Genomic DNA, 24752 nt, shown 5'->3' on the forward strand with positions numbered 1-24752 from the left:
GAATCGGAAGTGGTGGGAAAGCATAGACCATGTGAAAGTTCCAGGGAATCACTAACGCATCTGTGAACGCTGCTCTTGGATCTTTGGTTCTGGAGCAATAACATGGAACTTTGAAATTGTGTCTGGATGCCAGAATGTCGATGTCTGGTACCTTCCACTTGTTGGCGATTTGGGAGAATACCTCGGGATGTAAACTCCATTCCCCCTGGTCCAGTGTTTGTCTGCTGAGGAAGTCGGCTTCCCAATTGAGGACTCCTGGAATAAACACTGCCGAGATGGCCGGAACATAGAGTTCGGCTCATGTCAGGATCTTTGTAGCCTCCAGCATCGCTTATTTGCTGCGGGTTCCCCCTTGCTTGTTGACGTAGGCTACTGCCGTGGCATTGTCTGACTGAATCCTGACTGGGTGCGCACGGAGGAGGCTGGACCAGCCCTGAAGGGCCAACACAATTGCTCAAAGTTCCAGTACATTGATTGGTAGTTGGGACTCTTGGGGGTCCCAGCGACCTTGTAGAGTGTGTTCGCGATAAACAGCTCCCCAGCCGAACAGGCTGGCATCGGTTGTCACAACTTCCCACTTGACTGGAGCCCAACTCTTGCCCGATTGTAGGTGCATTCTGTTGGTCCACCAAAAGAGGCTGCTCCTGGTTTGAGGAGAGATGGGAATGGTTTGTTGAAGATCCTGATGATCTTTGTTCCAGCATTGTAAAAAATTGCGTTGTAGAGGACGCAGATGAAATCTGGCGAACGGAACTGCTTCGAGAGCGGATACCATGAACCCTAAGAGCTGAAGGCAATCGCTGGCCGTCACTGTGGTTTGTTGTAGAAGTTTCGTAGTATTGTTGACAAGATTGTTGATCTTGTCCTCGGAAAGTTGTACAGTCTGGTGTTTGGAGTCGAATTGTAGACCCAAAAAGGTTATGCTCTGGGAAGGAAGGAGTGAGCGTTTTCGGTGGTTTATCAGCCAACCGTGTTGTGAAAGAGTTTGCAGGGTGATCTCCATGTCCCTGACAGATTGCTCCTGAGTCGTTGCTTTGAGTAGTAGATCGTCCAGATATGGTAACACATGAATCCCCGTTGTTCTCAAGTGAGCGATCAATGGTGCAAGCACCTTGGTAAACACTCTTGGAGCTGTACAAAGTCCGAACGGGAGAGCTACAAACTGGAAGTGTTGGTCGTCGACTGCAAAACGGAGAAAGGGTTGAGAACTGGGGTGGATGGGAACATGGAGGTACGCATCTTGGAGGTCGATCGATGTCAGGAAGCAGTCGGGTTCCATGAAGGCTATGGCCGACCTGATCAACTCCATTTAGAATTTTTGGTTGTGAATGAATTGATTTAACCTCTTGAGGTTCAGTACTGGCCAGAAGGATCCTTCTTTTTTTGAGACCAGGAAGAGATTGGAATAGAATCCTTTGAATTTTTGAAGTTGTGGCACAGGAACGATAACTTGTGATTGTTGTAGGTCCAGTACTGCTTGTTTTAAGGCTTGTCGTTTGTGTGGAGGCACCACGGGTGGAACGAATTGTCTTGGAGGCGATATGGTAAAATTAATTCTGTAGCCATTCTGGATAATTTGCAGAACCCAATTGTCTAGGACGTGTGTTTCCCAGCATGACAGAAAGTTTGACAATCGACCTCCTACTTTGGATGCTGGGTCGTGGTGGGGGCAGTCAGGTAGAGGTGGGCTTGGTGGTGGTAGGCTTCCTGTGCCTACCTGGTTGTTGCCACTGCGTCTTATTACGCCTTGCACCTTGGTCTGAGCCGGTGTTACGAAAGTTAGGTGAGCGAAAGGAACGAAAATTGCGGTTAGGAGTGGACCATGTCCGCCTATTGGTGGATCTGTTGGGTTGATCCATGCGCCCTCTTTTTCCTGGTGGAAGGAAAGTACTCTTCCCACCTGTGACTTCCGTGATGATTTGCTTAAGGTCAGGGCCGAACAAGGACTCACCAGTATAGCACAGTTTCAAGAGCTTATTCTTAGAGGCGGTATCCCCTGACCAGTGGCGAAGCCAGAGAGCTCGTCTGGCCATCACCGAATTTGCGGAAGATCTTGCGGCTAGCCAAATAATTTCTAACGCTGCATCGGCTAAAAAGGAAATGGCAGTGTTAAGTCTACTCATGTCCCCTGCTAACTCCTGGGCTGAAGTTGGAGGGTTCAGGGCAATTTCTTGTGCCCAATGTCTAGCTGTGCGAGCAAGGCCTGCTGCTGCTGTGGCTGGTCTGAGGATTGCTGCCGTTTGAGTGTATGCTCGTTTGAGTGAAGACTCTAATTTTCTATCCATGGGGTCTTTAAATGCGGACTCTTCAGTTGGTAGTGTAGTTTGTTTGGAGAGTCTAGAAATGGCCGAATCTACCCTAGGAGGCTTATCCCATACTTTGCGCTGTTCCTCCGGAACAGGGTAGGTATCATAAAAACGTTTCGATAAGGTAAAACGGCGGTCAGGTTGTGACCATTCTGTATCAATAGTTTTAGTGATGGATGTAAAAATAGGAAATGCACGTGATTTCTTTTGATGGACCCCCAGCACCTTATCTGCCTATGAGACTGTCACAGTTTCATCTTTTATTTTTAAAGTTGCCATCATCTCCCTCAGGAGTTTCTTTGAAATATCTGGTTTTGCAAAAGTAGGTTGTTCAGTGTCTGAATCACTCTGTGAATCTGAGCTCAACTCCCCTGATTCTGGTGCAACTGAGTCCAAACAGGACATGGCATCTATGCAGGAGGAAGGACCTGCCTCAGAATCTGAAGCATCGGGTGGTGAGTCCAGCGCCTTGCGCTTAGTGGTGTGTTGTTGGAAAATGGGTGGCTGAAGTGCAGTCTTTACCCATTCTAAGAATTCCCCTAGTTGTGGAGGGACTTGTGGTGCTGCGCTGCCGGTTGTTGGTGTATGAGGCAAAGAATTATCATTACTGTGTAATTCCAACAAGGGTGAATTGTTATTTGTGAGCTGTTGAGGAGACAGAATGGGCGGCTCCATGGGGTGCAGTCAGTACAGTATGTGGATTCTGACTTACGAAGTGTATGCTTACATTTCTTGCATTTGGCCCCTTTGACAGGCTTTTTAGCTGGTTTCTTAACAGATTTTGCAGCATGTATATCCTCCCTGAGTTCTCTTAAGGAGTCTGACCTCTCCATATTATAGAAATATGATGCCTTTACCAGATACTGTTGGCTGTAGAAGCTGGTGGCTGCTGAGATGCTGCTCCTTGTACTTAACTGTGATACTGGAAAACGCCAGAAGGGGTAGAACAGACTGCGCGCCCTGCAGCTATGCGCTCGTGGTAAAACAAAATGGCGGCAATGACGTCATTGCGCTGCGTCATATATGGAGAGCCGCACGTGCGCGACCTAGGCGCGCCAACCCAAGACTCACTGTGATCGCGTCACCATTGAATGGCGCGCTCACCACGCAGCCTGATCACAGAATGGCCTGGGTCAGGATGCTGCTGGCCGTGGAGGGCGCGCCCTTACAGAAAAGGCAGCCTGCGATCCGTCAAAGTAAGACACTAGCAGGGAATGAGAGTTATAGTGCAAACCTGGATAGGGTGCTGATTGAGGCAGCGCCAGTCCACTTGCTGCAATTGACAGCAAGTAGGGATAGACAGACTAAGGAGATAGCCAAACAGAGCCCCGTGGTTTGTGGCCTCCTGATTCCACTTGCTGCAAACTGCCAGCAAAGGGAGAAAAGCATACAAGTGAGAAGATAGACAAACAGAGCCCCATGGTTTGTGGCCTTCTGATTCCACTTGCTGCAATATGCTAGCAAGGAGGGAACAGGCATAGTGCTGGTATATTGCACTGGATATATCCATAGTGTGGTCAATATTCCACTTGCTGCACATGCCAGCAAGGAGGGAACAGACAAAATGTTGGGAGACAGCACTGCATGCCTCCATCTGTAAAGGAAAATAAAAAAGTAGCAGTGAGATTTCTATCCTTCACCTCCAAGGCAGGACAAAAGAACTGAGGAACAGAGGTGGAGCCAGCCTATATATCCTGAGGGAGGGGCCAAGAGACCAATTCTTCTGTCCTGCCTCCAGAGGTGAACCTGGACATAACCCATACGTCTGCACTGACAGGAGGGCCGACTAGAGAAAAACGAAATTAAACATACTGTAATTTCCTTTTGTTTCCAGTCTATACAGCAGTACTTATTTTGCCCACCCTAATAAACATTATGTGCAGTAGTGTGTGTACTTTTTATAACACAGATCATTGGGGGAGGAGGTGTCTCAAAGCTTATTGGTCCTTGCTTGTCCTACTTGTGGGGGGAGTTAACCCATAATGTGCTGCTGTATGGACTTGAAGGAAATGGAAATTAAGGTAAGTTAATTTTGTTTTTCTACATTGGGCCTCGGCATGTGCCTAAGATGCAACAGAAGGGGGCGCTCTATTGTCTACCATTTTTTGACAATACACTTGGCAACATAGTGCTTTGCTCCTCAGCAAAACCCCTTGACACCTTCAAGCATGCAAATTAGATGGTAAAAAGCCTAATAAATTCTGTTTCAGAATTGTAACACACAACAAAATGAGCAAAAGTCCAAGGAAGTGTGAATACATATGCAAGACTTTGTAATAAAAACCATAGCAATATCAATCCATAATCCAAAATTGAACCAAGTTCAACCAAGTCAAATACATTGGCATTTTAAAGCTCTGTACACATAAAGATAAGAAGAAATATAGTACCTCTCTGAGGCAAACGTAATAGGCTTCAGGTTTAGTTTTTTTACCTTCCTTTGGATCAACTTGCAGTTAGACAAGTTTCACTTGGACAAAAAAAAAAAACAAAACTGTAGTTTATGCACAGGTCCACTTCTAACATACGACTCTCTCTTTCTAGGGTGATGCCGGGGGACCCTTGGCATGTAGGGAGCCATCTGGTCGGTGGTTTCTAGCAGGAATAACCAGCTGGGGTTATGGTTGTGCAAGGCCTTACTTCCCAGGAGTTTACACTCGCATAACATCTATCCGCAACTGGATTGGACAGAATCTAAGGTTATGAAGATTCTGACTCAGGGTGTTGGACAGATGGGCAGCCACTTGGAAATAAGCAGGTGGGACAAACTTGAAGGGCCTTTTTTACCACCCGGTTACAGCAAACATGTGCAACTAACCCAAAAGACATTTTATTGCCCATATTGCTTTATTCACTTGTATGCTTTCAAAGCAGAACATTTAGAGTATATTTTCTATAAATAAAGGTAAACCGTTATAACAAAAAATATGGAATTTGCAAGTGCTCTTATGTAAAACAGATTAACCACACATCTGCCTACGGTATTACAGAGAATTGGGGATGATGTAACAATTAATTTCGATAGAAATATCCATGTCTTTCCCACACCTAGGAAAGTCACACAGATCTGTCCATACAAAGTGTTTAACACTTTCAGGGAAAGGGTTACTGATCCTACCACTTTCCTTAACAAGACAATTGGTCTTCGTATGTGTTGAGTTTTTGCTGAAAAGGGAGATACTCACTTATTTTGCTAAAGCAAAGAACTCACTTTAGCAGCACTGAATTAACTTTTGGCAAAAACACAGTTTTACTGTATTTTTAAGTAAATATCTTTTATTTCAACCTTACACCTTTAAATGATTTACCAAATATTACTGGCCTGCCTGAAAATCAAAAGAAGAGTCAGGAAAGGAGGAAGGTCAGATTTACTGATGTACAAATATGCTATGCAGCCCTGAGTGAATTCAGTTACTATCCCCCCGACCAGTGCTAGATTTCTGGAAGAAAAGAGAAAAAAAAGCAGTGCAGTGCCACCTGTCTCTCGGCAGACAGGCTCAATGACAGTGTCTACACATTGGAGTAAACTTTTCAGATCTTTCCCAGACACGCCAACCTTAAGGTGGCCGATATTTGCCGGTTTCGATAGTTTAGCCCTTGGGCTAGAGATTGTATCACATGTATGGTAAGCAACGCCAAAGAACCAATACGATCTTCACTCATTTAGACTGGATTTTTAAGACAGCCTGATTGAGATCTGGCCAATTTTCACACAGTCAGCAGGCCAGATGGAGGGTCACATAAAAGAGCAGATGGTCTGAATGGGGAGTGGCATAAAATGTTGGCAATCCCCATGCAATGTTACCTGCAAAGTTATGAGTGCACAAATTTTCAAGCTCAGACTGCGTGAAAATACACAATTTTGTAACAAAGAACCTTTTTAAGAGGTTGTATGTTTAAAATAAAGCGATTACTTGTGTTGCTCAACATATCTTATATAGAAATCCCAAGATCGACTGCATAGGCAACTAATTAAAAGCCGCAAACATATTATTACTTATTCCACTAATAGAGTAAAATAGTAACTAGGAATGCATTATTTTAAATTGAATTGAATGTTTGTGGCTCTTAGTGAGTTGCCTATGCAGGCAATTTATTCCACTAATAGAGTAAAATTTATTCAAAACAAGGCCAGAAGGTATTGCATAGGTAAGCAAAATCAGTTTTAGCTTTAAAAACTACCTACATGCAATAAATGTACCCAAATATTAATGATTCAGTTCACTGGTAAATTAAACCTTAAACAATATCAAAGTAAGAAGGCTCTGCAGCAATTATGCATGAAAGCATATTAATTTATTAAGGCTGTTGGGGCAAGCACCGCCAACATTTATTATGTGTGTACTATGGAAAATGGAACATGCACTACAAAGGGTTTAGGCCATAGACACGTTACAAAAATCGATTTTCCATACTAAGAATTGCATTTGCCATAGGTTCCTATAATTTCCCAGCAATCCTTTGTAAGTAAATCCTGCCTGTCTGAAATAGGATATATAAAGAACATGCTGGAGTTTGAGATTTAACCTTTTTATTACCACAGACAGTGGAACGTACTGTGTGTGCTTAAAAATACCAGTGTGCCAGTCTAGATTTCCAGGTTCAGTTGAACACTATGAAAAAAATTAATCGACTTGTCCTTAAAATATTGTTTAACCCTTCAACCAAAGTCAATCATACTTAGTGATTTCTGCATGAACAGTTATCATTTTTAATTAAAAAACATATCAATGGCTGGTAGTTGTCCTTTTCTATATTTCTGATTCAGCTCAGTGCTAATAAGTATGGTAGATAGGTCTTGTAGTGCTTTCTTTCATTATGTCACATCTTGGCACGCTCTCGCTGTAGTCTTGAGTTGTATGCCCGAGAAACTATGTTCCAGGCATCCATATATCTGTCCATGCACATTGCAACACATTTCTACAGGAAGAAAATACAAAAAATTACAAAGTATTACAAAAATAAATCTGAACAGAAGATAATCATCTTGTTTTCTGTTTTTGGAAAGTCAAAATATTTTGTGGCCATAATTTGCAACAACCATATTAACAACAATACTGTAAAGTGCAAACAAATTAGAGGCTAGTTCTACATCTGATTTACCAAGTATGGTGGTGGACATACCTGCTCAGAATTGTCGAGAGATCCACCTGGCTTTCCAATACATTTTCGGAAACATTTATCTGTCATCCTCTACAAAAGGAGCATGTTTAGATAAGTATTTACACAGAAAACCATTAATAACACCATAGATACTTGATTATAAATCTACATTAAACCTACTGTTTTCCATAATAGAAACTCAAAAGATCTATTCAGCAAGATATTCAAAAACCACGCAGTCAATGTTATCACAAACGGATTATCAAAACTGCAAGAACAAATATTATCCAGTCGCCTGAACAGCCTGATAATACCCAAGGCTATAGAAATATTAAGAGCTACTGTTTAATTTAGGTATGTGTATGCAGGTATAGGATCAGTCCAAATTACGGAAAGGCATTCACACATATCCACATCCAATTATTAAAAATGATTTCCTTTTTCTCTGTAAAGTATCTTGTACTTGATCCCCAATAAAATAAATAAAAACAAATTTGTATTGGAAGCAAGACCAGCCTATTAAGTTTATTTAATGTTTAAATGATTTTCCAGTACATATAAAAGGTACGAAGATGCTAATTATGGAAAGATCTCTTATCCAGAAAACCCCAGGTCCCATATTTGTATATGATTTTATATATCGGAGTACATTGGTATGTATGATAGATAAGATAGACAGATAGATTCAATAAATAGATCAGATAGATAGATGCAGGGAATAGCGACACTCACTGGAATTTTCTGATGCAAGCAGAAATTATTATTTATTGAAGCGATCTTCATCAGGAGATCAAAACTTTGAAGTTCAATAAATAATCATTTTTGCTTGCATCAGAAAAGTCCTGTGAGTGTAACTATTCCCTGCATATATACTTATTATATTATTGCTGGCACTCAGGCATCTATAGTAAATGGAGTGCACCTTTGGGATATATATATATATTCCCCTGGAAAAAAAAAAAAAATACCACATTGGGGAAGAAAAAATGAGAATTTCACTTGCCTACTTAACGTAAATTCCTTTTTTTCTAGTCCCGACATGTCAGTACACACGGGCAGTATTGCCCCTCCCAGACCTGGAGGTAGGACCTATAACATAGCCAATCAAAATTAGTCATGACCTATAATACCACATGACTTCCTCCTCACCACTGTTATACATTTGCCATAGCGGTACAGTAAACCAAAATAAATAACTTGTCTACAATCATTGCATGCAAAAATAAACAAAAAATACAAAAGAAAAAACAAAAACTGTGTGAATGAAAATTCAGAGTGAGGAGGGAGATCCTACCTCCCTGTCCAGTAGAACAAAAAATAACAGTGGTGAGGAGGAAGTCATGTGGTCTTATAGGTTATGATTGATTTTGATTGGCTATGTTATAGGCCCTACCTCCAGGTCTGGGAGGGGCAATACTGGCCTTGTATACTGATATGGAGGGACACAGAAGAAAATAATAAATATACATGTGCCAACCCAACCCCACACACACTACAATAAGTTTTGTTGTTTCTTTTTTACACATGCTGATAGGACTGCGCATTTTAGTGCAGAGTCATTCTGGCTTTAGCAGGAAAATATTCAACATGGTGCACTTCTGGGGGTGGTGCTGGAGTGCAAAGGAAACGGGTAGCAAGGGGAAATGCACATGGCCATTGGAATGTGAAGAAAACACTGAGAGAACATCCTTCTATCTACTCTCCAAGATACCCTTGTGTTTGCTGGTAGGACTTGCATTAGAGTTTATGTATAAATATAAGACCATTCAATAGGCATATCTCCCCATTTCTTAATGACACAAAACTATGTACAAAAAACGAATCTCCACTTCTGTAAACTACTATTGGCCTTCAAAAGATTTTCCACTAGCAATAATGTAAACCAAAGGGATGAATCTATTTTCCCACCAGCGATGTAGGGTGCTGGCACACAGTAGCGAAGATTTATCACAGGCGACTAAATCTCCCCAAAATACCTTCCCACCGGCAAGAATGGGAATCACTGACAGGATGGCATAGGTGTTGCTTCGATTTTCCGAAGTCGCTTGAAGTTTCCTTGTGAGGCAACTTTGGAAAACCGAAGAGACACTTATGCCATACCACTGGCGATTCACATTCTTGCCTGTGAGAAGGCATTTTGGGTCGATTAGTCGCCGGCAGTATCGAAGATTTATCGTAGGTGACTAAATCTCCCAGTGTGCCCCCACCCTTGCATTTGGAGATTAGTCAGTGTGGCCACAACACACCAGAAAATAGCCTTCTAAAACACAAATGTGTAATGGTTTCAATATCTCTGTTTGTGCATTTTGGCCAAGACAATTCACAATATTGTCTATGGCAGTGATCCCCAACCAGTAGCTCGTGAGCAACAAGTTGCTCTCCAACCCCTTGGATGTTGCTCTCAGTGTCCTCAAAGTAGAACCTCCTGTAAGCTGCTAGCCCACACCGGGGCTACCAAATAGCCAATCACATCCCTTATTTGTTACCCCAAGGGACTTTTCATGCTTGTGTTGCTCCCCAAATCTTTTTACATTTGAATGTGGATCACGGTTAAAAAAAAGATTGGGGAACCCTGGTCTATGGCATGGTATATTCATAGGGTTTTCAAGCCAGACAAATGCGGGCGACGATTAGCGTCACGTGTCAGTTCCCAAAATGCTTCATTAGAAGATTTGAAAAGACTGGAAACGCATCGCCTAAAGAGACACAGATGGCCAGAAGACCAAAAAGAAATACTGTGAATGAAGGTTGTCCAGAAACTCTATTTACCTGCAGTAGTTCCTGAGCGTTAGCAACTGCAATCTGCACTTTAACTTGTTCCATTATTGCTCCGGTATCAACCTTCCCAGAGCTTGATCCCCCAACGGAAAAGTCAGACCCAAACCCGTCCATTTCAACGTTGCTATGACCAGGTGCAACTCAAAGTCACAATCGCTGCTAGTTTCAAGTGGCAACGCGTCCTCTCGCGACGTTACTCGCACATGATGACAACTTCCTCGTCACGTGGTATATTTTAAAGCAGAAAGCAGGAGCGCTTGCAGTTCTGAAGTGCAAAGTGTATTGTTTTTCTGTGGTCTTTGACCCTCGTCTTCGCATCAATATTTTGTCGGTGTTGGGGCGGTTTTTGTGTACTGTAAATTTAATGTGTGCTTGACTGCTGAGAGCTAGATGGGGGGTGCATCAGGAATGGCAACTGCTGTATCAGGATGCCGACTGCTGAGGGCTTTGTGGGTGGTTTTGTAGAGAGCTGTATGCGGGATTACAGACTTACTTTAAAGGAATTGCGTAGGGCTGTATAGGTGTGCTGGGAGCTCTTTTGGGGGAATTGCTGATGTATATAATAACCTTGTGATTGAGGTTGTGGCAGTGTGTATGACTGCCGGGTTGCAGCAGTGTGTTGTGACATTAAGGGCGCTAGGTTGCCACCCTGCCTGTATTTTACCGGCCTAGCCGGTAAAACACCTGCCGGGGCCGGTATTGCAAATTTACCAGCAATGTAGCTGCCGGTAATTTGTAATACCATTAAGAAAAGGCCTTGCCCTTGGGTAGAAACGTACCTTTCCTTCCTCATCTTGCCCTTGTGCAATGTGGCTCTGCCCCCCCGCTGGCCGGTAAAATTCTATTACGTAGGTGGCAACCCTAGTTGCTTCACAAAGAAATTTTGGGTGACTCAGGAGAACAAAGCAAAACATATGCCTTTCTACCGGCAATTCGCATTCTTGCTGACTGGAAGACATTTCGGGGAGATTATAGTCGACCGCAGTATCGAAGATTTGTCACTTGGCGACTAATCTCCCCGTGTACCACCACCCTTAGTATGTGTGTATGTCACCAGTGGAGGGGTAGTTAGAGCAGTGTTTATGTCCCCTATTTTGCTTTATGGCCGTAATGGCAATGAGGTTAGTGTGTATGTCTATGGCCTTGGTGGGTTGTATTAAGGGTTATACCTGGCCGGTAAAAATTATGGTTGATCTCAATGTTATTAATATGGGAAAAAGATAATTATGTAGGAAAGCGGGTATTTTTTTCCAGAAAAAGTGGCAACCCTAGTTGTAATGTGTCATGGCCAAACTGGAACTAAAAAGCAGCCCAGTCAAAAAAAATAAAAGCAGACCACATATAAACATGCAACACTGGTTGCCAGGCCCACCACTACAAGTTAAAATAAAACATTGGTGGTCATGGCCCCCCAAAAAGGTTAACAACAAAACATTGGTGGCCAGGGATTAGAAAAAACAGTAAAAAAATCAAATGGTGGCCAGGGATTAAAAAATCAAATGGTGGCCAGGGATTAAAAAAAGTGTTCAGTGGAAATTTACAGTAAAAAATTACCAGCTAGTATTCCTCCTTGGCGACGGAGCTTCTTTGTTGTCTTTGGTGGCTACCTGGCCCACTTTACAATAAATAGACCGGCCAATCAGGCATATTGCCAGTCCAGGGCTGTGGTGTGTGTTCACCTTGTAAAGGTTAATGGCCAAGGGGGAAGGGAGTTGGGGCAATATGCAGGCGCTCTAGGTCTAGGTATTTGAATTACATTGGAGTTGGTTGGGCAGCATGTACTGCCCCAGATATGTCTATAGCTTTTTATGTAGGACCCCAAATGCCTGACTGGCATGATGAGGCATTGTGTAGGCCCCTAGGTACAAACTGTGGCTTATTGTGGGGAAAACAGTGAGTAAATTAAACTTTTTAGCGGTTTAGAAGAGCAACTGGTGTCAATTCTTTTGGTAGAGTTTGTAAAAGTTGCATTCCAGTCTCCATTATGGATTAATAAACACTATTTTATCATGGGATTTTTTGTGAATTTCTTAGGCTATACCTCTATTTGGTAACTAGAGGACCCCAGCATGCAACCAGTTATTTACTAATGTCCATTTCCAAGCAACTTTAATGCAAAAGTATACTTAAAGCGATACCGTCATGATTTTAAGTGTAGTTTTAATTTATAAATTACATTGTATACACTGCAAATAATTCACTCTACCATATATAATTTTATTTCTGAACCAACAAGTATATATTTTTTAGTTGTAATATTGGTGTATAGGCAGCTATCTCAGGTCATTTGCCTGGTCATGTGCTTTCAGAAAGAGCCATCACTTCAGGATGGGACTGCTTTCAGACAGGCTATTGTTTCTCCAACTCAATATAACTGATGGAGTTGAAGTGGGACATGGATTTTTACTATTGATCGCTGTTATCTTGTATTAGGGAGCTGTTACCTTCCCATTGTTCTAGTGTTAGGCTGCTGGGGGGAAGGGCAGGAGTGATATCACTCCAACTTGCAATGCAGCAGTAAAGAATGACTGAGGTTTATCAGAGCACAAGTCACATGACTGGGGGCACCTGGGAAACAGACAATATGTCTAGCCCCATGTCAGATTTCAAAATTAAATATAAAAAATCTGTTTTCTCTTTTGATTTTTGCTGGACTAGCACTATTAACTGTGTTCAAAAAAACAAAAACATGTTTTCCAGTAACAGAATCCCTTTAAAACCAAAAACTACATATCTGAGCACTTTTACAATTTATATTAATTTTATATTTTAGCCATTTCTGGGATATTAGTTTTTTTTTTAAAAAACTGCTAATACCAGGCTTTGGCAGAGTCAGCAGCCCAAGGGTTAACAGAATCCAGGAAGTGCAAAGACAAAGGCACTGGCAGTCTGTTTTGGCAAGCCTGCCTAGCAATATAAAAAGGTCTAAAACTGTGGATATCTCAGAAAGTACTTAAAGGAAAACTATACCTCCCAAATAATGTAGGTCTCTATAAAAACAAAACAGCTCATATGTAAAACCCTGCTTCATGTAAATAAACCATTTTCAAAATAATGTACTTTTTTAGTAGTATGTGCCATTGGGTAATCATAAATAAAAAATTGCCATTTTAAAAAATAAGGGCCGCCCCCTGGGATCATACGATTCACTGTGCACACAAACATACCAACAAACCATACTTGTTAGGTCACATGAGCCAATTAACAGACAGAGCTGCAGTATTTCTGGTCAGGTGATCTATGAGGCAGCACAGAGACCATCACGAAATGGTGGCTCAAGGCAAGAGATGTAAAAGGACAAGATTTACATAAATATATAGACCAGTTTGGTAAGATTCTTTAATATGCCACTTAATATGATATAAACTCAACTGCTGCTTAAGTATTCGTTTTGGGGGTATAGTTTTCCTTTAAGATTGAAAATAAATGAACACTGTAAAAGTGCTCAGAGGAACACTGAATACATTTACACCAATTCATATTTTCAGGTTTTGATCCCTAATTGACATCAGCCAAGAGCTCATCGAGCATGTGCTTTCCAAGAAGAACAATAGAGAACTACTATAACCAGCTTCAGAAGCATGGATTGTAACGGGGACATATACCTTTGTTTTATATTACACACTAAATCATTGCCAATACTTTAAATTGAATTTTTTTTAAATATACCTGTAAGATCAATTTACTATGATTACTAATGTTGAGTTTTTGTGTAGTCTTACATGTTCAGGTGTGATGTTCTGTTGGTGTGCTGGAAAATTTGGGATTTGCGGTGATTTTTTTTTGTGGTGTGCTAAGGTTTTTTTGTGCTTGATGATTTTGTGGAATGGTTTGATTTTTGGGGGAAAGTTTTTGTGTGCTTTGAAAATTGTGGTGTTTTTTTGTTTTTTTTTTTAAATCTATGTTGGTACTGTTTCGCTAGTGTATTTACTTTTTTTTCCACCCAAAATGTCAAGAGGAGATTGGGTTAGTCCTTTGTAGAGGGGGTGTCCTAGTGTGCGAGTGACAATGTGGTGACAAAAGATTTGTCTGCCTGTGTCATGCAGATTGAAAATTACCCTAGCAACCATGCTTTGATTTGAATGAGAATATCGAATTTTTATAGGGAGGGTCTGAATAGAAAGATGAGTAATAAAAAGTACTCATAACAGTACATTTGTAGCCTTACAGGCCATTTGTTTTTAGGCAGGGTCTGTGACCCCCATTTGAAAGCTAGAAAGTCAGAAGAAGAAAGCAAATAATTCAAAAACTATAAAAAATAAACAATGAAGACCAATTGAACAGTTGTTTAGAATTGGCCATTATATAACCCCCTAGGTATGTCTTTGTCTTTAGGGGTTAGGTTGGGGAAGTGTTTGGGGTCTCTATACAGCTTTCTGGCCACAGTTGTGTTTAGGGTACTGTGTAGGACACCTCTAACATTAGGTGGTTTAAGGCAGTGTATTTGGCCATAGGCATGAGCATGACTTGTGGGAGAATTGTGACAGTGTGTAGACCCCCTAGATATGTGTATGACTGATGGGTGCATTGGGGCTTTGTGTAGTACCATAAGGTATGTTTATGTTTGAAGGTGAGAATTAGGTCAGTGTTTGGGTCCACAATAGAGCTTTATGGCTGAACGGGGTTTGGGGCAGCGTGCTGGCCCCTAAGTATGCGGATCATGTTGGGGCAGTGTGCAGCGTACTCAGGTATGTACTGTATATAAAACTGTTTGGGTTTGGGGTAATTTGTTAGGCCCTTTTTTGGTAGGTGTATGACACTTTTAGAAGATTAGGCAATGTAAGGATGCTTGAGAATTTGGATGGGTTTGGAGGTGTGTGTGTTTGTGTTTTTTGCAGGGGTTACTATGTATTGACTCTATATACTGTACATAGTAACATAGTAAGTGAGATTGCAAAAAAGTCACACGGTCATCAAGTTCAACCTTTTAATTCTGTATATAACCTATCCTACTGGAAAAATCCTTCCAGACTCCAAGATGGCAATTGGACCAGTCCCTGGATCAACTTGTACAATGAGCTATCTTTTATAACCCTATATTCCCTCACTTGCTAAAAAAAAAATATCCAAGGGGAAGGACGCACGCTGAGGAGCTCCTCCACTATAACGGGCCAATGTGTGACTTCTAGGGAGAGACATTGCATACAACTCACCCACGTAGTCCACAAACCAGTGGTCTTCAGCTGCAGAGAGCCATTAACCACCAGCTCAAGCGGAGGCGGACCCGAGAGTGGGCGCCGAGGCCTAGGACCACGAGGCACTTTCAACTGCCGGCCATTGCCAGGTGACGCCGGACTATCTGAGCTGCCTACAATAACAGCGGTAAGCTGAACTCATCCCCCGCAGCTCCCACGGCACCGTATCCTATCGCTCACTCCGGGCGCTTGGCAGAACGCAGAGGCGTTCCACGCTGGAACGCAGAGAATAACCAGCACTGCGCAGCCATTATCTGATAATACGGCGGAGTGCCACTTACTGATACTACCTTGGAGTAGGCGACACCTCTACTTCTGTGCCATCTATGCTCCGTATTTTCTATATATTATACCAGTAGCTGCACTATTCAGTCGGAGTGGATGTCTGGGTGGTGCGACGCCACGTGAGTGAGCGCCATTACATTACCTCCCGCCACTCCCTATTACACAGGCTGTACAACTCAAATTGATTTATATAGAGAGCATTATCTTCTGAAGAGACTGCACATTTAATGAAGCTCTCTCACGCATAACATCTTAAGGGTCGCTACAGCTTTAAGGCCACAAGGTGCTATAAAGTCTGGGAAGTGCAGATACTCAACCGCAACTGATTGCAGAGGCCTTATATCCACAGCGCACTGCTAATTAAGACGCATCGTTGTCAGTCAGCGTTACCTAATCCTTGGCAGTCAGGTCAATCTGCTTAGAATTCCCGACCGTACTACACAGACGCAACACAAACCATACAGGGCTTTTGACTGTTCATATGAAGACAACAATCTCATGTTGTATATTGGTTTAATGACGGGATTGCTTGACTCCTCCTACACCCGGGACAATATAAGCACATCCATCTACATCACGAACACGCATTGGGAATAATATAGTCATCCACATACTTGGAATACCAATATATTCTGACATAGCAGGATGGCTCCCAAAGCTAAGAAGAGTACAGACTCTGACTTAAGAAATATCTTCACTAAGCATGCCAAAGAGAAATCGCAGGATAACCCTATACAAGAAGAAGAGGAAGATCCAGGAGCAACAAGTCAGGTCTCCAAGCAAGATTTACTGCATCTGTTTCATAACATCGAAAAGGCAATTAAAGCTGAACATGCTAACACCACCAAAGAACTGTCTACTGAAATTTTAAGTCTAGATAACAGACTTCAGGAAGTGGAGAATCAAATGGGCGAGCTTACTGAATATTCCCACCAAGTAGAAAATGACATTTTATATCTATTCAACAAAGTGGAGAATCTTGAATCCCAACAAGAAGATATTGAAAATAGAAATAGACGTAATAATATTAGACTAAAAGGTCTTCCAGAAACGGTCACGGACCTTGAACCACTGCTGACTGAGGTATTTCAAAATCTGCTCCCAGATTGCTCGGAGGAAGACTTGGAAATGGATAGAGCACATAGAGCTCTCAGACCTAAACCACAACCGTCTGAACCTCCTAGAGATGTGATAGTACGTATGCACAAGTATTGTGTGAAAGCAGCCCTCATGGAAGCAGTGAAGCCATCAGGAGAAATAGAGGTGGAAGGCCAAAAGATACAACTATATCCAGATTTAGCTCCCTCCATTCTGGTGAAAAGACGAGCCTTAAAGGGCCTTACATTGTTTCTCAGACAACACAACATCCGATACAATTGGGGGTACGCTTTCAAGCTCATAGTGCATAATGAAGGTAAAACTCATACGCTTCGACACCCCAGAGAGCAAAAAGCATTCTGCCACAAGGCACGACTGGATTATAATCCTCCAGATGATCCGCTTCCCCAACGCCGACGACCTCCTCAGCATAAGCAATGGGAGACAGCATGAACATTTCATATTTCGGCTGGATGACTCTAACATATTCATCTGAGTCCCGGGAGAAGAGGTGACAAGCTACCTTGTCTTCTCCACCCCCTATTAAGGACACTTTGCAACCTCGGGTCCAGGTCCGGACTGGGAGTCAAAATAGGCCCTGGCATTCCAAGTACACAGAGGCCCAAATAGTCCTCCACCAGCCCACTTAATAGTGATTGTGTATGAGACCTTACAGCAGCCCCTCTGGCATTTGCCAGAACCCACAGATTGCCAGTCCGGGCCTGCTCGGGTCACATAGCTGACCCCGGAGGACTGTTTCCCAAGGACCATTGATGGGAAACAACCATTGCCTACATGACACTCCTTTTTTGGTATCTATATTTTCTTTTTTTCCTTAACGATTTTTCACAGGCAATGTATTTTTTACTTTGTTGCTATATCATTGAGCTTATAAAGTTTTTCATGTTGATGTTTTTCCCCCACTTCCCACACCCTCCCTATCCTTCCCCCAGGTGGTTGAGTGCTGTACACAAAATGCTATTATTGAAATGGTATATCTTATGTGAGCACCGGGTCTTCTATCTGCCATTACAAACTAGACATTACAATGCATGACATGCCGGACTACAAATTAACCATTGTTTCTCATAATGCTAAAGGTTTAAACTCGCCTGTTAAAAGACGAATGGCTTGTAAGGAATATCTAGCTCTTCATGCAGCTATAATAGTCATACAGGAAACACATTTTAAAAAAGGCAGGGAACCTAAATATTGGCACCCACAATTGTCCAGATATTACTACTCCTCAGCAACGAATAAAACGAGAGGGGTGGCGATCTTGGTACATGAATCGTGCCCAGTAGTTATCCATAACATGTATACAGATCAAGGACGGATTCTTTTATTACAGGCACAATTGAACGACAAGCCATTAACTATTGTGGGAATATATGCACCTAATACCAATCAATCTCAATTCTTCTCCCACTTGCATAGTTTTGTAATGGACAAAAAAATTGGAGACTTGGTGTCACAGGAGATTTCAATACTGTCTTGGATGTTAAGTTAGATTCGTCAAGCCACAGGAGAGATGGAGGCACGGGCAGGGCAAACAGAGCATTGACACAATATATGAGGGATCAGTACTTATTTGATATATGGAGAACTTTGAACCCCACTCAAAGGGATTTTACCTTTTACTCTTCGCCACACAAATCCTACAGCAGAATAGATTTATTGCTAATATCAGGCACATATCTCCCATACTTACTGAGTTCCAATATAGAACCTAAAACGTGGTTGGTCATTCCCCTATCACAGGCACACTGCTTATTCCTCAACTGTCCGCTCCGAGAGGTGAATGGCGACTCAATGAATCTCTGTTAGCGGATGATGCATTTGGCAAACACCTCTCTCAACAAATAGATTATTACTTTAAGGAGGACAATCAAGACACGCCTAATTCAGCAATAATTTGGGACGCTCATAAGGCAGTGATCAGGGGCCACCTAATTAAACAGGGAGCTCGTTTAAAAAAAACTTAGGACACGGCAGATAGCTGAACTTACAGATAAACTTAGGGATCTAGAGTATAGACATAAACGCGACTTAAACGCAACAACCCTAACCGAACTAGAAAAGTGTAGAGGGGAACTAAATTTACTACTAGTTCATAAGGCCGAGCATTCGCTGAGGAGAACACAAAGGAAATTTTATGACATAGGTAACAAACCTGACAGAATGTTGGCACGAGCTCTTAAAGGGGAAGGAAAGCTACGGAGGCATTTTATTGCCAATAGATCAGCTGCAGTAGTGCAAGCTAGAATGCTATATTTATTCTGTAGAATGTTTTACCATACCTGAGTAAAAAGCTCTAGAAACTCTCTGTTTGTTTAGAATAGGAGCTGCAGTATTAATGTGGTGTGACATCACTTCCTGCCTGAGTCTCTCCCTGCTCTGGGCTCAGATTACAGTAGAGAAGGGAGGGGTGGGGGGAGAGGAGCAAACTGAGCATGCTCTTGCCCAGGGCAATGAGGTTTAAGCTGAAGGCAGGAAGTCTAATACAGAAGCTCATGTGTACACAATAGAAGGAAAGAAATGCAGTATTTCTTTTGACAGGGGACTCAGAGCAACATTACTTTGGGGGTTTACTGGTATATTTAGATGGACCTTTCTGATAAGGCTTACTTAGTTTTAACCTTTCCTTCTCCTTTAACGACAAAAAACGATTAGGCCTTATAAGAGCAATCAAATCGGATAAAGGGGAAACAGTCAATGATCCTAAATCTATAGTGAATGTTTTCTCACAATTTTATGCGAAATTGTATAATGGGACAACCACGGCCCCTACACTAGATGACTCATCTATACAAAGGTATCTAGACGAAATCAATTTGCCACACCTTCAAGAGGACCAAAGGGAGGACCTAGCAACAGATATTACCGACGCAGAAGTAGCATTAGCTATATCCCAACATAAACCCTCCAAAGCCCCTGGTCCAGATGGCCTTTCGCTATTATATTATAGAAAATTCCAATCCATTCTCATTCCATTTCTTACTAATCTATTTAATAAGCTTCTTACTTCAGATGTGGAAATAACAAGGGATATGTCTAGAGCCAACATTATTGTGATTCCGAAACCGAACCGAGACCCCAATCAGTGTCAGAACTATAGACCTATCTCTTTAATTAATCTGGATCTTAAAATTTATGCGAAGATTTTGGCTAACAGACTCAATAGACATCTTCATGCCATCATTTATCCAGACCAAACGGGTTTTATACGGGGTAGGGAGGCTACTGATAATATTAGGCGGATTTTACAAATAGTCCAAGCGGTCGAAAATGACAAAATCCAATCCATGCTTTTAACGCGGAGAAAGCATTTGACCGCATAGACTGGAGATATATGCGACACACACTACTGCAAATGGGATGTGGCTCCTTATTTATTTCGGCAGTGATGAAGCTATATCATGCTCCATCAGCCCGTGTAGCAATGGGTGGCTATCATTCTTCCCCATTTCAGATCAAAAATGGAACCAGACAGGGGTGCCCACTGTCGCCCCTAATATTCGCAATGTGTATAGAACCCCTTGCCCATAGAATTCGCCTTAATCCAGACATATCAGGGATTACAATAGGTTCATGTACGTATAAAGTAGCGTTATTTGCTGACGACACAATCTTTTCTATAACCAGACCTCAGACTACATTGCCTAATCTATATAAAGAGCTTCATGACTTTGCTCAGGTATCTGGGTTCAAAATTAACAATACCAAATCAGAGGCACTTAATCTTACACTTTATAAACCCACTCAGAAACTCTTGGAACTGAACTTTGAATTTCAGTGGGTCAAAAAGGGACTTAAATATGTGGGGGTGATGATCCCTTCCACGACCAATCAAATTGCAGATATTAATTACACCCCGCTAGTAGCCTCCTTACGCAAGGATCTCCAAAGGTGGCATAGATTGCCAATATCATGGATGGGTAGGATCTGCTCTGTTAAAATGAATCTACTTCCTAAACTTCTGTATTTGTTCAGGGCACTGCCCGTGCCTCCTCCCAAAAAAGATCTGGAGAAGCTGCAACAGCAGATGATCGATTTCACTTGGCAGTATAAACGACACAGAATGAATAAAAAAATTTACTATCAATCCACCACAAGAGGGGAATGGCCTTTCCAAATTTGGAGTATTATAGGAAAGCAGCTATATTAGCTCAAATAACTAAGTGGCACTCAGATCCTAATAATAGCAGATGGGTAGAACTTGAAAACCAACTGACCACTCCCAATGCAGCTGCAGATTTACTATGGCTAGAGCATAAATATAGACCTAGACAAAGTTTAAGCAACGTGTTTATTAAGTACTGGGTGACTGAATGGGATAAAATTAAATCAACTCTGTCTTCCCGGACACTCCCCTCCCACTTACTCCACCGTTTCATAATCCTGCTTTCCCTCCAGGGATGAACTCCTCAACATTTATATGGTGGACCAATAATGGTATCTCCAGAGTTCAGGATATGTTTGTTAACTCTAAAGCCATCTCATGGGATACTTTACAGTTGAAATATCAAATACCATTAAAGGAACACTATAGATTCCAACAGATCCTCCATTACGTCTCTGGGCTGATGGGACGAACATATCCCGATGTCTCCTCCTTCGAATCTTTATGCAATACTCCTTTACGCAAACATAAAATCAGTATTTTATATTCTGGTCTTCTGGAAGCCACATATACACAGGGGAAAACAACTACTATGCTGAAATGGGAACAGAGACTAGGGGAGCCCCTAGAAATAGAGGAATGGGAGAATATCCACAAGGTAATGGCAACAGCTTCTATAAATACCTATATTAAAGAGAATGCGTATAAGATCTATCATGACTGGTATTATACTCCCAAGAAGTTGCAAAATGGTTTAATTCTTCTGATCTGTGCCCAAGGGGATGTGGGGAAGTGGCTGACGAGATGCACATGTGGTGGACATGCCCTACAATTTACAGGTTATGGGAGGATGTATTTAAAACGATAAATGACACTTTGGCGACATCTATGCCACCTGACCCTTGGTTAGCTCTTTTACTACGTAAACCCGAACAAATAACTTACAAATAACTTACAACATCTAAATCAAAATCTACTTCCGCTTCTGTTCAGAAACGGCGACCATCCATCCTGCAGCAGTTGATTTCTTCTCCCCCTCTCTCTCTCCTGGCCGCCCTATGTCTAGCACATGTATTGTCAGACTGAAACAGCACGAAGCCGCTATGACACTTCTAATAATGGTACGTTCCCAAGTCCCGTCGCAGAAAAAAGTTATAGAAAAGGCAGAGTAGCTCGGACCCATAGCAGCTAATTCAATCCAACCTCTCAGAATTAGACGCGAGCCGCCTTCTTGCGCAGTCAAACTCTTACCTCTGCTTGTTTTCTGATGCCGTTTTCAGGGCTGAGCAGGTTACCCACGAGCAAGTAGAACTGTTGCTGCTTGGCCAAATTGCTGCTGCTCCAGAAACAGAGGGAGAGAGGGCGTGAGAATGAGCAAGAGCCGGAAAGCTGCCTGGGAGGGACGAAGCCATGTGCTGGAGGGTTGCAAACTGCACGCGATCTGACCTCACGCGGCCGGCACGTCGGAAGATTTAAAGATGCTTATTGGTGGGGGAGGTTGGCGGCTGTAGTTGGGATGCTGGCCGTGGCAAAGTTCTAATGGTTGGGGAAAGTGTGGTGGAGGAGAAGAAGTTGGCTGACATTCTTGCCGGCAGAGCGCACCAGACCGAGCACAGCCAGGAGAGAGAGCGCGAGGGAGAAGAAATCAACTGCTGCAGGATGGATGGTTGCCGTTTCTGAACAGAAGCGGAAGTAGAGTTTCAGTAAGTTATTTTTTTAATAAAGGCTTTGCTATTTAAAAGTTTAATGTGTTGGTGTTTAGTTTTTGATGTATACTAACGAATTTATAAAAAATATTTTTTGATGTTACTGGTCCTTTAAGGGTATAAGTGGCTTGGATATTTTTACAAGCCCGGGTGTATGACTTTACATTTATCAACATTAAATCTCATCTGCCACTTAGCTGCCTAGATTTCCAGTTTAGCAAAAAAAATTGGAGGAGGCAGAACTATGCTGAAACTTAATTTAATTAGTAATGCACCAACACTACATGTTTCGGGCCAGCATACCCTTTGTCAAGTCACTGTCCAGCATCTTTTGTACCTCATCATAAAAAGCAATCATATTTGTCTGACATGGCCTATCCTTCATAAAGCCATGCCGATTGCGGCTTATAATGCCAATTACTAGTACAAAATTCTGAATGTAATCTTTACAAGCCTTCAAATAATTTGCCCACAACAGATGTCAAATTTACTGGCCTAAAATTTCCAGGCTAAGATCAAAATCTCTTTTTAAATATGTGAATGACTTGAGCTTTCCTCCAATCCACAGGTACCATACCAGATGAAAACAAATTGAGAAAATCAGAAATAGAGGAAAGATGGAACAGAGCTGTCTTAGAACCCAGGGGTGTATCATCAGGCCCTGGCACATTGTTCACATAAATTTTTATTAAAGCTTTATGAATCATATCCTGAGTCAGCCACTGACTAGATTGAGCTGAGCCAACAGTGCAGCTATGAAGTGAGCCTGGGAACTCTATTCTGACTCCTGAATTGTATACACTGAAGAAAAAAAATGATTAAGCACATTTGCCTTTTCTGTATCTGTTACAACCATACTGGTTCCAGTATTTAAAGGAGCAACACTCTCAACCCACATCTTTTTACTATTAATATAATTTTTCGGGTTAGTCTTAGCCTCCTCTGCACCGCTCTATGCACTCTTTGTTCCCTTTCTTTGCCTTTCAGATAGCCGTTTTACAACAGTTATTATAGCGTTTATATCCAAATGCAGCTTCTGTCCCCACAGACTTGTAGTTTTTAATTGCCTTTCTCTTCTTTCCAATTAACTTCTTTGCTTCTATATTAAGCCACATAAGGCTATTCTAAGTGCTTGTACATTTACTCCTTAGGGGAATAAATTGATTACAGTAAAAATGTAATATTTTAAATGACAACCATTTCTGTTCTGTGTTTTTAGACACAAAGAGAAGTACTAAAATGAACGCTAGGTTAAATAACACAACACCTAGTGGGTTATTTATTAAAGTCTGAATGCCAAAAACTCGAAAAATTCTAGTTTTTTTTTACTAGAAAATCTGAATTTTTAGTGACATTTTTTTTTCTCTGTGATTTATTATACCCTGAGGATGAAAATATCAGATTTTTCAGAAGGAAAATCTGAAAAATTTGTATAAGTTTTTTCCCGACTGGAATTTCTTGGGAAAATGTATTGATAAATAATAGGAAATATCCTGTGCGGATTTGGTCTGAGTATATTTCAGAAAATAATGAGATAAATTTGGATTTTGATAAATAAACCTCCTAGTCTTCTGAAATGCATGGAGAGCAAAGGTAATTTCTAAAAGCATTTACATTAATTTCTAACCATGTTAAGGCCACTTCCCTAATTTTATTTCACTGTAATTGCCTTAAAGCGCATGCAAATAATCATCAGCATTACAATTTAATGTAAAAACATTTTTTTTCCCAGTCTTTAACACACATTACAAATTACTGAAAAAAAAGCAGAGACATTTGTCATGCATACATTTAACAAACAAGTAAAAGGCTAGATTTACTATGAAACATTTTTCTTTTTACCTAATTCACACTTTTAATATGAATGCTTTTTAAATATGTCTAGCATAATTGCAATCAATTAAGAAATCTTAGTGGGTGTTATGAAACAAAGTATAAAACTATACCTATAATCTGTGCTATCATGTAATACACAAAACATCTACATACAAATGTAATAACTTATTGTAGGTTGATTATATTTTGTCATAATACATGATCTTCTTTTAAATATTCTGCCAGATTCTTACAGTTACATCTAAACGGTTTTATTTTTTATGTCAAAAAAGCAAACTGGGGTGACTAAAATGTAGGGAGAGCTAAAATGGCACAGAATAGG

At 41.4% G+C, this 24752-nt stretch overlaps 2 protein-coding genes across 2 annotated transcripts in view; one reads left to right on the plus strand and one right to left on the minus strand.

Moving 5' to 3' along the window:
- The window catches only part of tmprss9.S (transmembrane serine protease 9 S homeolog), a 65513-nt gene extending 60057 nt beyond the window's left edge, over positions 1–5456 (plus strand). The window contains exon 20 of the mRNA XM_018243506.2: positions 4851–5456. Coding sequence (XP_018098995.1) covers positions 4851–5012 — 162 coding nt within the window. The 3' untranslated portion in view covers positions 5013–5456. The remainder of the gene's footprint in view (positions 1–4850) is intronic.
- Positions 5457–6820: 1364 nt separating this feature from the next.
- timm13.S (translocase of inner mitochondrial membrane 13 homolog S homeolog) lies at positions 6821–10319 on the minus strand. Its single transcript, NM_001085958.1, has 3 exons — positions 10179–10319; positions 7431–7499; positions 6821–7226 (listed from the first exon to the last, which is right to left on the minus strand). Exons 1-3 carry the CDS (start codon positions 10299–10301, stop codon positions 7128–7130), a joined length of 291 nt encoding a protein of 96 aa, NP_001079427.1. The 5' UTR covers positions 10302–10319; the 3' UTR covers positions 6821–7127.
- Between the last annotated feature and the right edge of the window lie 14433 nt (positions 10320–24752).

Source organism: Xenopus laevis, chromosome 1S, assembly GCF_017654675.1.
Source record: "Xenopus laevis strain J_2021 chromosome 1S, Xenopus_laevis_v10.1, whole genome shotgun sequence".
Taxonomy (NCBI): domain Eukaryota; kingdom Metazoa; phylum Chordata; class Amphibia; order Anura; family Pipidae; genus Xenopus; species Xenopus laevis.

What these genes read in the sequence shown, in the direction of transcription:
- timm13.S (NM_001085958.1), bottom strand. Translation starts at nt 10,301, where the DNA reads ATGGACGGGTTTGGGTCTGACTTTTCCGTTGGGGGATCAAGCTCTGGG. An exon ending in ACGCTCAGGAACTACTGCAG is followed by an intron (nt 7,500 to 10,178) that starts GTAAATAGAGTT and finishes CTCCTTTTGTAG; the next exon opens with AGGATGACAGATAAATGTTT. An exon ending in CTCTCGACAATTCTGAGCAG is followed by an intron (nt 7,227 to 7,430) that starts GTATGTCCACCA and finishes TTCTTCCTGTAG; the next exon opens with AAATGTGTTGCAATGTGCAT.